Source organism: Phyllostomus hastatus, unplaced genomic scaffold, assembly GCF_019186645.2.
Source record: "Phyllostomus hastatus isolate PE091 unplaced genomic scaffold, TTU_PhHast_1.1 phas_contig_17, whole genome shotgun sequence".
Taxonomy (NCBI): Eukaryota; Metazoa; Chordata; class Mammalia; order Chiroptera; family Phyllostomidae; genus Phyllostomus; species Phyllostomus hastatus.
In genome coordinates, this window is record NW_025333664.1 from 17744041 (window position 1) to 17760193 (window position 16153).

Sequence of the window (16153 nt, forward strand, 5' to 3'; positions counted from 1 at the left end):
CTAAACTAGGAGGTGGACTGAGAGCCATAAAAGCCTCAAATATATAAAACACTGCCTAGATTTCATTTTCTCCTTATTAAAAAAAATAGCCTTTCTCCTTCATTTCACTGCCTTTGGAATTTTATATAGAATGACAGGAACTCGGGGCTTTGTCAGACTTTGATGTTCATCTGGTTCAAAAATGCATCTATGTGTTCCCAAAGGCCGGCCAGGCCTGCACTGGCAACCCCCCACCCCACAGGTAGGCCAGCTCACCACCTGCGGAGGCGGCCCCCTCCACCTTGACACGCACTAGAATCTGCTTCCTGGAACTGCCACCCACATCTTGGGCTCTGTCACTGTCCCTGCCCTTGAGAAGCCTGGGGGATGTGTAGCCACGGAGATGGCTGAGCCTCCTGCCATTTTCTCTGAGTGTGGCCTTGGTGTATAATAAGTGCCTCAACAAACGTTAGCATTTGAAAGAATAAAGCCAGTCCCCCAAACTGGGTTAGGGCCTCTGCACTCCGGCAGCCTACTCCACGCTGATCTCCAGAAATTCTGCTCACGCTGACGTGACTGTTATCCATGTGTCTCTCTCTCTCCCAGCACCCTGACAGTCGGGGCCACGTCTTACTTATTTCCAGCTCTGCTCATGTAAGTGTCCATCTGGTCCTCTAGCCCCCTCTCCTCTCACACTTCCTGGGCACTTCCTCTATGCCAAACCCTGCCTGCCTTAGGCCTTGGGGACACATAACCACACCAGTTCTGGGCCCTGTCCTCAAGGAGCCCTCAGGCTGGTGGGAGTAGCACTCAGGAGGCCAGCAGTTAGAACGCTGTGCAACTGGTCCTATGAGGTGGGTAGACAGCACAGCTTCTGGATTTGTCTCCTTTTTCTTAAAAAAAAAAAAGATTTTATTTATTTAGACAGAGGGCAAGGAAAGGAGAAAGACAGGGAGAAAAACATCAATGTGTGGTTGCCTCTCATGCCCCCCACTACTGGGGACCTGGTCCACAACCCAGGCATGTGCCCTGACTGGGAATTGAACCAGGGACCCTTTGGTTCATAGGCTCGGGCTCAATCCACTGAGCTACATGAGCCAGGGCCCAGATTTGGCTTCTAAAGGGCAGCACATGTTTTAGTCTCTACTCAGGGCTGGTCTCAGAAGGGTCTTCACCAATGTCTGCTGAGAGCACGAGCAGTGGGAGGAATCCCCTTATAAGCAGGTACCACCAGTCACCCATTTCCTAGGTGAGTAGACAGAGGTCTGAGTGAAGCAACTTTCCAAGTGAATCTGTGATACAGTTAGGCCCCACAACTGTGCCTTCCTCATACCCCTTACCCCACCCTGCCCCTGGAAGGGACCCACCTGCAGGTAGTGGTAGGCTAGACCCTGGTGGCAGGATTTGGATTTTAGCAGGCTCTTATCCAAGGTGGCTGAGGTCTTCTGGCAGACCTCATGGGCGTGGCTGAGGGTCAGGGTGGACCAGGAGCCCCGCTTGACATAGTTGGTGTCAGTGCCCACCCCAAGGCTGGGGCAGGAGGCCGGGGGTGCGGGCGGGGGTGGCGGGGAGGTCAGATCGGCGGTATTGTTCTTGGCGGCTTTCAGCATGTGCCCGCTGATGGTGTTGTAGGCGTGCATGAAGTAGCGTGGCTGGGTGCGCTCCGCCTGGCGGCCCAGCGTCATCAGCCCCGAGGCCGGCCCGCTGCTGCGGAAGGCACCCCCTTCGCCGTCCAAGTTGTCGTCGGAGCTCCACCAGCCCGAGATGTTGGAGCGGCTGCGCCGTTTGGGCTCCCCGGCCTTGGCCCGCTCCTTGCTTTTGGCCCTCCGGCCTTTGCCGTCCTCCAGGCCACCTTTCTTGCTGCCATTGGCACCGATTTTGCCTGCTGTGCCCTCCAGTGAGGGTGCCTTGGTGAAGAAGAGCCTCTGCACTGAGTGGACCAGGTGGCGGATGCGGCCGGGGCTCTCCCCGCGGGCCTTGGCCTCGCCGCGGGGGAACTGGAGAGTGCTGAAGCCATCGCGGTGGATGGGCAGCTGCTTCTCAAACTGGTCCAGGAGGTTGGCGGGCAGCCGGTTGATCTTGGTGGCCTGGGCGTGGCTGGGGAAGGGGCTCTCCTCTGGCACCTCGAAGTGGGAGTTATAGTGGATGCGGGGGAAGGTGCTGCTCGGGGGCGGCAGCTGGTTGTTGAGCGGGAAGAGACCATCCCCCGGAAGAGCGTTCTGCCCAGGGAAGCGAGCCTCGCGGGCAAAGGCCTCCGTGGGCGATAGCAAGTAGGGGTTGCGGTCGGGCCCTGCGAACAGGGGCTCGTGCGGTGGGTCCAGGCTGTCGGAGAGGTGGCGGGGGCGGCTGTCACCGAGGCCTTTCATGATCCCAGCCCTTGGGGCAGGGGCCGTCGCCCTAGCGGGGTGCCCGGGTCACCTCTCCCGGGCAGCAGCTATCCTGGGGAGAGAAGACAGAGAGAGGTCAGCTGGATTTGGAGGAGACAGGGGGCTGGGAAGGCCAGCCAGACCCCCACACATGCCAGGGTTAGGCGTTTCTGGAGTCCTGGCCTGCCCTTAACCTTGTGGGTTGGAGGACAGCAGTGCGGACGGAGGCCCACATGCCGTGTGTAGGAACGAAAGTTACGTCTCAGGCTAGCAAACTGGTAAACAAAGTATCTTCCACTCTCCCACCTGGACCAATTATCCTCAGAAGGTTCGAACTCAGAAGACTCCTGGTCACCTCCGATGTCCACGGTGGAATGTGGTGGCGTGGGGCCACTGCCTGTCTTCCTCTTTCCTCCCATCTCTGACTCTGTCCCTCATCATAAGGGGTCAACAGGTGTGCACCCCAAGCTCACTGCACATGCCCCCCAACAGCCACCGCTCGGGCCTCGGGGTGGTCCCACTGGCAATGCGGGCCACCCATGGGAAGATCCCATGCTGGTCCTGGAAGTAAGGGTCATTTGGACAGGGAATTCCAGGGTCCCTAGTATCCAGAGTGTGGTCTAATTCTGGGATGTAGACTCCCTGTGGCTCTGTCCACTTGGCCCTTGAACGCTCCTCACTTCACCGGGAAGGACATGGTTGAAAGAGTAGGGTCCAGGGCAGGGACCCCCTTCCTGGGGTCCGAGGGCAGCACTGCCCAGCTCTTTACTGTGGCAGGGGAACCCTTGGTCAGATGTAAGCCGTCTGTAAAAACCCTCTCTGTCCTCAACAAGAGTCTATGGAGCGTGACCTCTGGGCTAAGACTCGGGGCCTGCGGACATCAGAGGGGCCCGTGAGCCCACTAGCCCACCGTTTCCCACTGAGATGGATCCGTGACGGCCGGCCGGGAACAGAGTTCTCAGGCTGATACTCATGCACACGCGTCAGGACTGTGTGGGCCGGGCAAGGCCTCAGGGGAGGACGGCGTTCAAGTGGAACCACCGTACCTCAGTTTCTCCACCTGTAAAATGGGGGCACTCGGGCTAGCTGGGTCTTCCAGCCAAGCCCATCCTGGAAGTACCAGCCTCACACTCAGGAAAGCCCCTTTCCTATCTGGGGCTCAGTCTTCCCGTCCCTACCTTGGAGCAGAGGGGAGGCAAGTTTCTAAACCCCAGATCCCACTGGCCCTGCTTGGAGGAGTCCCAAGGCTTGGCCTGGCTGGGGACAGAGCAAGAGAATGCAAGGGCAGTGGGGGACAGCTCTCAGAGGGGCTGGGCCACATCAGAGTGGACGGGCTCTGGCTGAAGCCAAGTGTGGTAGGCAGGATGGTGACTCCCAAAAGTGCCCATGTTCTAATCCCCAGAACTCGTGATTCTGTTATGTGTTAGGAGGGACTCTGCAGATAGGATTAAGGATCTTGAGAGGGGAGATTACCTTGGATTATCTGGAAGGGTAACCTAATCACCTGGGCCCGTACAGGTGGGAGACACGAGGGCTCGAGTCGGAAGGGGGTGGGGCTGAGGAAGCAGAGCTCAGGGTGAGGCAGGGCCCAGGGGTGCCGGCCAGCAGCCGTCAGACCCTGGAAGAGGCCAGGGGCCAGGTTCCTCCCTAGAGCCCCCAGAAGGAAGGCAGCCCTGTGACTCGTTTTGGACTTCTGACCTCTAAAACTAAAATAATAAATCTGTGTTCTTTTAAGCCACTAAGTTTTTGGTACTTGGTTACAGCAGCAGTAGGACACGAACACAGCAAGCGTGGGTCTGGGGGTCCCGGACCGCTCCCCACCTCTCAGAGCTGCTTTGAAGGCAAGTCCCAGATCCCCTAAAACCTCTGCACGGAGAACACTGGCCTAGGTGAAGCCCCATCTGATAGATGGGGGCCCCCGAGGCCCTCAGCGGGGAAGAACTTCCCCAACATCATACAGTAGGTCCAGCGCCCGAGGCAGGACCGGGGCCGCACTCTTCCCATTCTGCTTTACACTGGTCGCCCCAACCGGGCTGCTCCCAAGACTGTCAAGGATCTGAGAATCATTTCCTCGGATCCAGCCAATTTCATGACTCACGGTTCGCCAGGCCTTCCCCCGAGACTGCTGCAGAGTCCGGGTGTACGGGGCTCCTCCCCTGCTCTGCCAGACTCTCTGTGGCTCCAGGAGCCTGACGGACCCCACTCCGGGGGTGTGCTGGGGACGGTCCCTGGGGCTGAGCAACCCCTCGGAAGCATTTCTGCTTCCACCAGGAGGCTCGTCAGAACATTTATCCCCAGCCCGGAGAGGAAGTCTGCTGATTTGTATCTTCATCTTCATTGCACCATATCCTCACAACAGCCACATGAGGTGGGGGACCCTATCTTCATTGTACAGATGGGGAAACTGAGGCTGGGAGAGGGAGCTGTAGTCAAGGTAGAATGGGCAACGCAGACAGTCAAGGTTCCCCCTCCACTCCAGCCAGCAGCAGCTCCCTCGAGGCAAACCTCTTCTTGAAGAAAATTTCAGGAAGATGCAAAAATGCCCCCAGAACCTCCTGCCCCACCCCCCAAGCCTTTTCGTGGCCTCCTCACATCCCCTCGGGGCCACGGTGACCTCTGGGCTCAGGGGCCAGCCTCTTGGTGCTCCAGCCGGAGAACTGTGTGTGCAGCAATATGTTCTTGATGCCACTCAGGAAAGGCCGGTGACCCTGAAAACAGAACGCTGTGTGCAAACACAGCCCCACCAGCTAGGCAGGGGCCGGACTCCCTAGAAACGCCGTGTGGTGGAGACGGCTGGTCTCCAGGAGCCCTGGCCCAGAAGTGCACACTGCACTCAGTTCTCCCAGCCCAGGGCACATTCTCCGTCCCCCACCCTGTCCCCCGGGAAGAAGCTGGCTTCGGTTTGACCTCACAGGTACTCCCGACCCCAGGGAGCCAGATTTGCTCTAGGAGGACCGCGTGCACCTGGGCCCATGGCCACCTCCCGCAGCCTAGACGGTGGGGTTGCCAGATGGGGCCAGGAGGAGGAAGCGAGGAAGATGCTCTCAGAACTGTGAGTCGTGGGCGCGTGCTGCTCCCATGGTGGTGGGGGGGCACCCCTTGCCCCGAGTCCCGGTGGACTTGACTGGTAAGCACCGTTGCCTGTCTTGTAGGGGAAGGAGATGCACAGGCACGGGCCTTAGAGGATTACAGGGCGGAGAGTGGGGGCTCCCACCCTCAAGGAGACCTCCAGAGCCCGACTAGATACTGTAAGGACAAGTGACCTCTCAACAGCTTTCCTTCCTGTGACTGGGCCCTCGTTGCTAGAAGTCTCTTCCTTTGCAGGGAAAATGGGGAGGGTTTTCAGGGACGTCTATAAGAAGGACACATGGACAAAACCAAAGGGCATAGGATCGAGGGTGGGAAGTGGGTATGGCTGGGGTACAGGGAGAGTGCCGGAGGGAAAATGGAGACAACTGTACTTGAACTACAATGAAAAAAGTTTAAAAAAAGTCTCTTCCTTTGGCTCCTGGGGCCCTGAATATCTATCCTTCTACCCCATTTAAATGCTGGTGTTTACCAGGATTTCGGGCAGGCCCACAGTGTCTCTACATCAGTAAAATGCTTCAGTGTCACCCAGTGGGGCCTCACGCCAGACACCTGGGCATCTCCTTGAATTCGTCCCTCTGTTGACCTTCCAGGTCCTTCCCCTAAAACATCCCCCACTGTGCCTGGCAACCTCTGGTTTAGGTGGAGCCAGTCCCATCCCAGGACCCCAGGGGTAGACACATGACCTAGTCATGGCCAATCAGAGCCCTGCATCCCTGAGTATTGACTGGCTCAGAGATGGAAACAGGATCCTCACTAGCCAATGAGAACTGGCCCTGGGATTAGGGCTGAACTTTTGGAAAAGTGGTGGCTTCTTTTCTGTTAGGGCTGCTGTGCTGGGTGGAGTGTCAACCCAGAGTCCTTGGTCAAGATCTCACCTGATGTCTCAGGTACGAGAGTCAAGAGGCGTTCTGTTTAAGTCTGAACTGGGCTTCTGTGTCTTTCAACAAGAACCTGACTGATGCTGGCCTCGTGTCCACTGGTCCACAACAACAGTGGCTGTGGGAGGCCCACCCACATCTCCTGTGGTCTCATCACTATGGTGCCCAACAGGCTGACTTCCAGCTGTCAGCACCAGCATCCCCGGGGCGGGGTGGCTGGGGGGCCTTCCCCTGGTGGCTAGAGCCCACTCCGCTCACAGGTGGCTGTGGCCTGCAGGAACTGCCAGAGAATTAACAATCCCCCACCTGGCTGCTGTCTCGACTTTTGGAGAATTGGTGTATAAATGCCCTCGCTCCTCCACCCCGCAGGTGGGACAACTGAGGGAGGGGCTCTCCACCCAGAGCTGCCCATGGGGACCGAGCTCCACTTGCCCACAGTGGTCACTGGCTTGATAATGCTCCTCTCACTGGCTGCCTCCCCCCTGCCTTACCTCCCCCTCCTGAACAGCACTGCCTACTCCCAGATGAAGTACTTGCACTTGAATCCTTGTCTTGGGTGTGCTTCTGGGGAGCCCCAACTAAGGCGGTCGCCGAGTCACAGTGATTCTGCTTGCTTGTGTTTCCTGGTGGCGTCCCCTTCCTGTCTCCTCTGCCTCTGTCCTCCCACCTCTCACCTGGACCATGGGGGCCAGGATACTCTCTTTTCTTTAACCCCTCATCCACCTCTTTGAGTTGGGAACTTAATTCATTCACTGTCTGACTTTCTTGTACCTAATAAATGTGTCATTGGAAAGGTGATCCATTTCTCTGAGTATTCATTTGGCTGCATCTCATCGATTTTATTTCCCCACAGGTTTTTCCCCCCTTAAAAAAGAACTGAGAGGAAATTTGTATAATATTAACCATTTTAAAGAGTATAATTCAGTGACATTTCAGTACGTCCACAATGTGGTATAACCACTACCTCTATCTAGTTCGAAAACACTTTCTTAACCCCAAAAGAAAATGCTGTACCCAGCCAGCAGTTACTCCCTGCTCCCTGCTCCTTCCGGCCCCTGGCAACCACCAGTCTGCTTTCTGTTTCTATAGATTTACTTATTTCCCAGGGGTCTTACTTTTATTGTGACTATATACATATATATATATATGTATATATGTCATATATATATGACATGAAAATTGCCATTTGAACCGTTTGTAAGTGTATAGTTCCGTGGCATTAATTACATTCACAATGTTCTGCAAATGCCACTATGATCAATGTTCGAAATTTGTTCATCAGCCCAGAGAGAAACTCTAGCACCATCAAGCAATACCTCCTTATTCTTCCTCTTCCCCGAGTCCTTGGATTAGTCATTTCTAATCTACTTTCTGTAGATTAGAAATACTTTCTAATACTTTCTATTAATTTGCCTACTTTAGATATCACGTGAGTGGAATCACTCCATACAGGTCCTTTTGTATCTGGCTCATCCCACTAAGGATAATGTATCCAAGGTTCACCCATGTTGTAGCATGTAGCAGAACCCCACTCCTTTTTTATGGCTGAATAATATTCCATCGCATGTACTCCTGTATGCCACATTTGTTTGTCCATTCTTCTACTGACACGCATTTGGGGTGTTTCTATCTTTTAGTTACTATGAATAATGTGCTCAAGGAACAATGGCGTACAAGTCCTTGCGTGAATCCCTGCTTTTAATTCTTTTGAGTATATACCTAGGAGTAGAATTGCTGGGTCATATGGTAATTCTGTGTTTAATTTTTGGAGGAACCGCCAGACGGTTTTCCACAGTGGCTGCACTCTTTTACATCCCGCTGGCCGTGTGCAGGTTCCAATCTCTCCGCCTCCTCACCAATGTTTGTTCTTTCTTTTCTTGTTAAAGTAGACCCATCCTGGGAGGTGTGGGCTGCTATTTCACCGTGGTTTTGGTTTGCATTTCCCTGGTAACTGATGATGCCGAGCATCTTCTCATGGGCTCATTGGCCATTTGCATATCTTCTCTGGAGAAATGTATATTAAGTTCTTTGCTCACTTTTAATTGGGTGATTTGTCATTTGTTGTGTCATCTTAGGAGTTCTTTATGTGTTCTAGATATTAAGCCCTTATCAGATATGTGGTTTGCAAGTATTTTCTCCCATTCTGTCTCTACAGGTTTTTAATAGGCCGTGGTTTTCAACTTTTCATGGACCAGCCACTCACTCTCTCCTTCCTCGTCCGCACGGATGGCCTCCCTTCTCCCAGTGTCCCCTGGCCTGTCAGCTCCACAGAGAACATGAGTTATGTTCCGTAACCTCCTTGTGGGCAGGGGCTGGTTCTTCCCATCTGAGGGGCAGAGGAGTGGGAACGGATCAGAGGAGTGCGGACAGGCAGGGAGGGGATGCTGTAACGGCTGCCCAGGTCACCCCTTCAGGACTGGGGCTGCTGCCGGTGCACAGCTGGGTACCTGCTAGGGCTTGCTCTTAGCCAAAGGGACACGCCTCATCAAGATAACGCTCCTTTCCCAGGGGCAGCCTGAGCCCAGTAACTGGCTGACGTGCAGGCACCGAGGCCTGGCTGTCTTGCCCAATTCACAACAACCCTGAGGGGCTGTTCCAGCTCCAGAGCTTCCTATGGGATTAGCCGAGGCCTTTGTTGTAACAGAGCCTTGCTCCAAATCCTCCCTCTGCCCAATCCTGCAACCCTCACCTGTCACAGGTGTTCCCAAGGGACTCCCCGTGCAAACCTCAGAGTGTTTCCTGACCCTAAAACAAGATGTAACTAGGATCCACTGTACTTTGTTCCCTCCCCGCCGTGCGTGGGATGCTGGGCGATGGACTCACCCCTCCTGGGCCCCAGCTTCCTCTCCTATAACATGGGGATGATGGCTGTTCCTTTCCAAGGTTGTGATAAGGATTAATCTTGATGTCCCATAGAAAGCCACTGGCATGGAGGTGCTGGATGTATTTCAGTCACACTTCCCTCCTCGCCTCACAGTGCTTCTTGGGGACCGGCCAAGGCTTCCAGTGTGGGGATATTGCACAGCACAGTGGAAAGTGCATGCAGCTGGACCTGCGTTCAAATCCTAGCTCTGCTCTGTGCTTGCTGTGACCTTGGACTGGTCCCTCGGACTGGTCCCTCTCTCTGGGCCTCAGTGTCCATCAGTAAGCAGCAGAGGGTTTGAGTGAGGGTGGTCTGGTCATCTCGTCACACTGATTCCTCTGAGCTCTCTCTTGGTCAGGGGTCCTGAAACCCTGGGTGTCAGCCCCTTAGCCACCCAACACCCAGGGGTGGCAGGAGCCTCACCTTGGGGAGGTCTTAAAATAGGCAGACCTCAAGTTTGCAGGGAGAGCAGCTGGCTGCCTCAGCTCCCCTCGGCTCTGAGCTATACTTAGGCCCATCTGGGTGCCCATAATTGCCTCTCATTAATATAAGCCTCATTGCCCTCGTGGAAACGTAGAGAAACCAGCGGAGCTGCTGCCTCCCTGGGAGCCCCCACTGCCCCCCCTCTCCGTGGCGCCTCTGTGTCTGCAGCCGCTATGCCCATCTGCACCGAGTGGGGATGCCTTGCCCTGTCCCAGTTCCTCCTGGAACCCGAGCCGGCCTGTGGGCATGGGAGAGGTAACTGGGGACAAGGCCAGGAACAGAGCCCAGCACGACTCTTTCTGAAGTAGAACTCACCTGATTGTGTCATTTTCCTAGTCTAGAGCCTTGTGTGGATCCTCTTCCCTCCTCAGTTCAAACTCTCTGGTGCGGCAGACAAGACCCTTGCTGGTCTAACCCCAAACCCTTTTTCAGACATTCCCAATCCCATTTGTCTTCTTCACAGCCCCTCCCTTCAGCCACCCCAGATGTCTTACGATTTCCTACTCGTATCTTCTGTATTTGGTGCTATTAGAAAGGCTGTTTTTTGTCTAAGGTTGCATTAACAGAGATAGGGAGTTGAAATGAAGGGAGGGGATAGTCCTGTTTAATGCGGAGTGCTGCTGTTAAGAGAAAGTCAGACACCTAGAGTGGGCCACAGGAGACTGAGCTGAGTGGTGAATGGCTGGAAACGATGTGGGCAGAAGGGCCAAACCTTCTGGGATGCTCACTCACAGCAGCCCACGGAGGACACAGCCACTGCCGTGGGCCTCTGAAGGGATGGCGTGTAGAAGGGAAAGGATGGGCTCCATGGGGCCTGCAGGGCCGTGGTGCTCCCTGGGGCCGGGGGGAGGGTGGAGGTGGAGAGAGGCGGGCTGTGTCACGCTGTGAATCTCCGGATGCCTGTCCAGTTCTCCTTCATCTCTTGCCACAGCTGCCCCATCTCTTGCTGGCCTCTCTTCCTCTGACCCCTAAACACTAGAGGCACTGGGTGCTCTGCTTCTCGCTACGCTCCTTCCGGCTGATCTCATCCAAACTCATGGCTTAAATACCACCTACATCTGACAACTCCTAAATTTACATCTTCTGCTCGGTCTCTCTCTCAGACACCACACTCGTTTCTCTCGCTGCCTCCTTGACATCTTGCCCTGGATGTGACAGGTCCACGGTCCCTGTCCCGCTCCTCTCGTAGTCCGCCCCGATTCAGCTCAGCTCACGGCAATGGCATCCGTCTGCTCGCTCAGGTCAGAGGCCCCCGAAACCATCCCTGACGCCTCTTCCCTTCACCCTCCCACCCCACCCCACTCCACTCAACAACGCATCCTTCAAAACCACCTCCGCCTCCCACATCCCCCAGCACCTCGCCGGCTCACAGCCCTGCCTGGGCCGGGTCCCCCTCGTCTCTCACCCAGACGACAAGATTCCCGTGGCTCTCACACTAAAAGTCACTCTTCTCTCTTCTCTTCTTCCTGCTTTCCAGAGCTCATTTCCTGCCCCCACTCCCTTGGGCTTCCATTCTGTTCCTCGAACAGGGATGGTTAACTCGCATCTGGGGGCTTTTGCTCTTACTGGTAAGTCTGCCTGAACTGCCCTCCCCTCCCCCACCCAACCACACTAACTGCTCCTTCACTTCACACGGGTCTTGGTGCACAAGCTACCTCTGCATAGAGACCGACCTAAGCAGCCCCTCACCCGCCAGCCCTCTGTGCCGGAGCACCTTGTCCCTACTGTTCCAGGCCCCACTGTGTCCGGTGGCCTGTCACCAGCACCCAGCACGGGGCCTGGACACAGCAGAGGCTCATGAGGCTGTTGCTAGATGGAAGAATGGCAGAAGGTCTCAGGGATGCCTAGATTTGAGGCACAAAGTGGGGCCATTACTGGGTGGCAAGTTTTTGGCTCAAGCTAATCATCGAGATCCTTTATTGAGCACTTACTGTATGTATTCCAGGAGCTTCCCCCATGTGAGCTCATTCAGTCCTCACTTGCAGCTCCTCCTGGTGGGGATGATGAGTCCAGCAGGTAATCAGCCACCAACATGCACCCTAGGGCCCCCTGCCTCCTGGCTCCTGGTATTTGTGTTCTTGTGTAGAGCCCCCGTCTCCAACGTGAGCAGGGGTGACTCTGTGACCAATGGGATACTGTGGAAATGACCGAGTGTGACCTACCTTAGAAGGTAGGTCAGAGCAGACGTGGCCGCTCTGGCCGTCCTCTCCTGGCGCACCGGCCCTGGGCGCAGTCAGCTGACAGCCAGCATGAACTGGCCAGCCAGGTGAGTGAGCCACTGTGGGAGCAGCCCCCGAAGCCCCGGCTGACAACTCAGCTGCAACTGCAGGCGAGCCCCCTGGCCACAGCCACCCACTGAGGCTGCTCCTGGGTCCCTGACTCTCAAAACTGTATGAGATGCTACATGTTGCTTGTTTTAACATGCTGCCAAGTTTGGGCATAACTTTTATGCAGAAATAGGTAACTAATACTCCCATGTTAGAGGACAGAAAGCAGTCGGAAAGGCTGAAGTCACCCGCTCCAGGCTCCGATCCGAAGCCTAGAGGGGGTGGAGTCGGGCGTGACTCAGTCTGGCTCCTCGGCCCTCATTGCATAGCCTTGTGCACCAGACTGAGGTTCCAGGATCCTTTTCATCTACGGCAGGTCCGCTATCCTGATGGATTCAAGGTCCAAATTGTGTCCATAGCAACTGTTTGAAAAGCATGACATTCAATCAGCTGGTTGTCTGGTCAACAAGATAGCAGGCAATGGCTTGAGCAGATGCCCTGGCCTGGGCTGCTTGGTACGTGTGGCCGGCCCTGCCCCCATCTCAGGCCTCCACTGCTGCTTGCTCCTGTGTCATTCGATTCGCCCTGACAGTGGACTCTAAACGCAGAGCCTCGGATGTGGGTGCTGCTGCTCCTCTGGGGCGAGGCGTGCAGATTTGGGCCTGAGGGACTTGGTGGGGGCAGCACTGCTCGCCAGGACTCTCTGAGGCCATGCCGAACTTGAACCTGCGTGGCCTAAGTGCAGGACTTGGAGGTCGCACACACCCCACCCCTGCTCAGCAGCCACCTTTATGTCCTAGACACAAGAAAGAGATGAAAACACCGAACGAGAACCTCAGAGCACAGGACTACAGAGGTGTCCTTTCAGAATCCCAAAGAGAATCTCTTCCTCCAGATCCCTTAAACCCCTTCAAAGTCTGCCCCTTGTCCGCAGGCAAAACGCCAGCCTCTCCACTCATTATTTCTCCAGCAACCCTCAGCTCTTTCCTGCCACAGAGCCTTTACACATGCTGTTCCCACCACCTGTTCTTCCTTCCAGCTCTTCAGCTATCTGGCTGCTTCTGCCGATTCCAGTCTGCACTCAAACACTGACTCCATGTCTGGGTCCCAGATGAGCTAAGCTGGTGTTTCTGTTCTCCAGAACCTTCCTGAAAACACGGTCTCATGCCTCTTTCCTTGCTTAATATCCTTGAGGCTTGAAAGAGATACCAGCCTCTTCCAAGAAGTCTTCCCTAACCTTGCAAATGAGAGTAAGGCCTCCTCTGGGTTCCCCGTGATGGGGGCTACCACCCTAAGGAGTCGTAGACAGTCCCGAGAGTCCCTCTGTGCCAGGGGCAAGGACCCCGCACAGAGGTGGCACTTGTAAATGTTCAGCACGAAGAGGGTGGCGTACCTCCTGGTTCACTCAGGTTCTACCTGTTGTCCTGGAGCCCTGACGGCTAGTGCCTGTGCCCTGTGTCATTCTGCAAAGCACCACTGTGTAGACGAAGAATTTGATGCTCGCCCGTGCTAGAAGGAATACGGGCTCAGGGCCGAGGAAGAGGGGTCTGTGGCTGAGATGGATCAGTGAGGTCTGATCTGAGCTTCTTCTCCAGATTCCCAAGCCAGGACCCGCTCCGTCCTCACCTAGGAAAAGGCTGAGTTGGGAGGATGCGAGGATGATGTCCGTGACTACCTCCCACCCCTCCACCTCCAGGCCTCACCTGGGGGCCACTACTTGACCCTCCAGGCCTGGCAGTCCTGCTCCAGCCACTCCCTGCAGTGGCCCCACGGAGGGTGGATACAGCCCTGGCCTGGCAGGTAGTGCAGTATGGAGGGTGAGGACATTGTTCTGGGACCAGCCTCCTCAAGTCTGAATCCTGGTGCTGTGTGACCCTGAGCCAGTTACTGGACCTCCCTGAGCCCAGTACCCTCAGAGTTGTTGGGAAAGATAGAAACGAGCTAGCTGGATGGGTTGGCCTGGCACCTGGCATGTCGTGAGTGTTCCACAAGTGTTTGCTGCTGCTATCCTGGCCAAGGGGCCCCGCCTGCAGGGAGATAGTCCCTGTCTAGCCGCCTAGAAGTTCAGGTGAGGGAATGGGGCTCGGCCTGGATCACACAGCATGCTGGGGGCAGCTGAGATTTGAACCCAGGCCTCTGGACTTCTAGGCCAGTTCTCTCTGGAGGTCTTAGACCAACAAGGGCTGGTTGGGTGTGTTCTGAGTGGTGGCACTTTCTGAGTGGTCCTCGCCCCTCCTCATGTCCCCAGAACCCAACTGTCCAGACTTGCTCTAGACATTTAATTAAACTTAAATAGAATTGAATTAAAGTAGGAATGCAGCTTCTCAGTTGCACTAGGCACACTTCCAGAGCCCAGTGGCCGCATTGGGCGGCCAGACGCACAGTGCAACACAGGCCGTTCCACCTGCATAGGCAGCTCTGTGGGATGGCGCTGGCCTAAGCGTCACCGCTGCATGTGGCTGTTGCCTAGGAGGCTCACGTGGGACCAGAGTGGAGAGTGCAGGACCCCTGTCCTCTGCAGCCCCACAGAAACCTTTGCAAAGCCTAGGAGTTGGGGGATGTTGCTCAGCACTGAACCTTTCGTACCACGTCTGACCCTCTTGTGCTGTGCTTTGCTGACCGGGCTCAGGCAGTGGCTGGGACTCCCCCAAGGTCACACAGCAGGTGGAGGCTCCAAGGGGCTCAGCTTTCCTGACTCTGCACTTGCTGCACCTCAGCACTCCACTGCCCAGATGGGACAGTCAGCATGCCTGGCAGAGGTGTTGGTCTACAGGAACGAGTTTTTGCTGATGAACAAAAGCCAAAACCCTGCCCTGGAGCGATGATGGGGGACAGCTGGCCCCAACTGCGGAGTGGGCTCCTGGGTCACCACTGGGATGGCTATCGGACTGGGAGAGGGGCAGGGGCAGGGTTCGCCTCCCCGCCCCCTTCCAGCAGGGTCTGGAGGGGCCTCAGTGACCCCTGGCTGCCATTGCAAAGCAATATTGATTGGGGGCTGGGGCCCTCAGTCCTGGGGGCTGACTCAATGTGTAGCCTCAGGCAAGCTGCCTCCCCATCCTGGTGCTCTCATTTGGAAAGCGGAGACGATTATCCCAGCCACAGGGAGCTCTTGTGAGGGGCCGGCGCTGGGTGTCGGCTCTGAGGCCCAACGGGAGGGAGGGTGAGAACCGGTGACAGATCCCATCCCACCTGGGTTAGAACTCAGCTTCACCCCTGCCCAGCAGTGTGACCTTAGTGTGACCTTACGCAGGTCAGCCAGCCTCTTGGAGCCTCAGTTGCCTCACCTGGAAAGTGTGGACTAGGTACTTTGCTCGCTATCTAAGGGAGTATTACTCAGCCATAAGAACATAAAGTGTCGATACAGCATGGATGAACCTTGAAAACATTACACTGCGTAAAAGAAGCCAGACACAAAAGCTCACATACTGTATAGTTCCATTTATTTGAAGTGCCCAGAAGAGTTTAATTAATAGAGACCAGAAGTAGATCAGTGGTTGCCAAGCGATAGTAAGAAGGTGGAAGGAGGAGTGATTTTTTAATGGGTACAAGATTTCTGTCAGGGGTGATGAACGAGTTCTAGAAATAGTGGTGATGGTCACACAACACTGTTAATATACTGAATGCCACTGAACTGTACACTTTCAGGGGTTAAGATGGCAAATTTTATGTGTATCCTACCACAACTTAAAAATTAAGGTTTTGCACTGGTAGGGTGTTCGTGGACCTCAGCAAGAGCGTGCCTGCAGAGCACCCAATAAAGTTTCTGGTAGGCGCTCGATAAAGAGGAGCTGTGATTGCTACAGGACCCGCCCCCACCCCCAACAGCCTTTCCAGACTTTTCTGAAGCTTATTTATCAAGTGCTTCCTACTTCACATGAATTGTTTCATTGGGTCCTCAAAGCAGCCCCATGGCACGCACCCCATTGTTAGGCCCACGTTACAGAGTAGGAATCGAGGCACCAGCCCCCAGCCACCTCCCTGAGCTACCTCCTTGCTCTCAGGGAACGATTTCCTGTCCGCCACCACCTCTTGAGAGCCCCAAGCTTGGGCTGAGCTCAGGGGACACAGCCTCTGACTGCCTGCTCCCCACAACCTTCCTGGGGGAGGAATATTAAAGGGAGGTCGCCCAGGGGACATGCTGCCCTGCTGGCCTCAGAACGCTGACCGTGAGGCAGGCAGGCCCCGGAGGTCACCTGCCTTGGCCTGTTCATTCTGGCCGCCGCTGAG

The 16153-nt window shown here is 55.5% G+C and overlaps 1 protein-coding gene across 2 annotated transcripts in view; it reads right to left on the reverse strand.

Annotated features, from left to right (window-relative positions):
- The window catches only part of DLGAP4 (DLG associated protein 4), a 189960-nt gene that overhangs the window by 78053 nt on the left and 95754 nt on the right, over positions 1-16153 (reverse strand). For both annotated transcript variants that reach the window (XM_045833600.1, XM_045833601.1), the window contains exon 3: positions 1347-2418. In XM_045833600.1, coding sequence (XP_045689556.1) covers positions 1347-2345 — 999 coding nt within the window. In that variant the 5' untranslated portion in view covers positions 2346-2418. The remainder of the gene's footprint in view (positions 1-1346; positions 2419-16153) is intronic.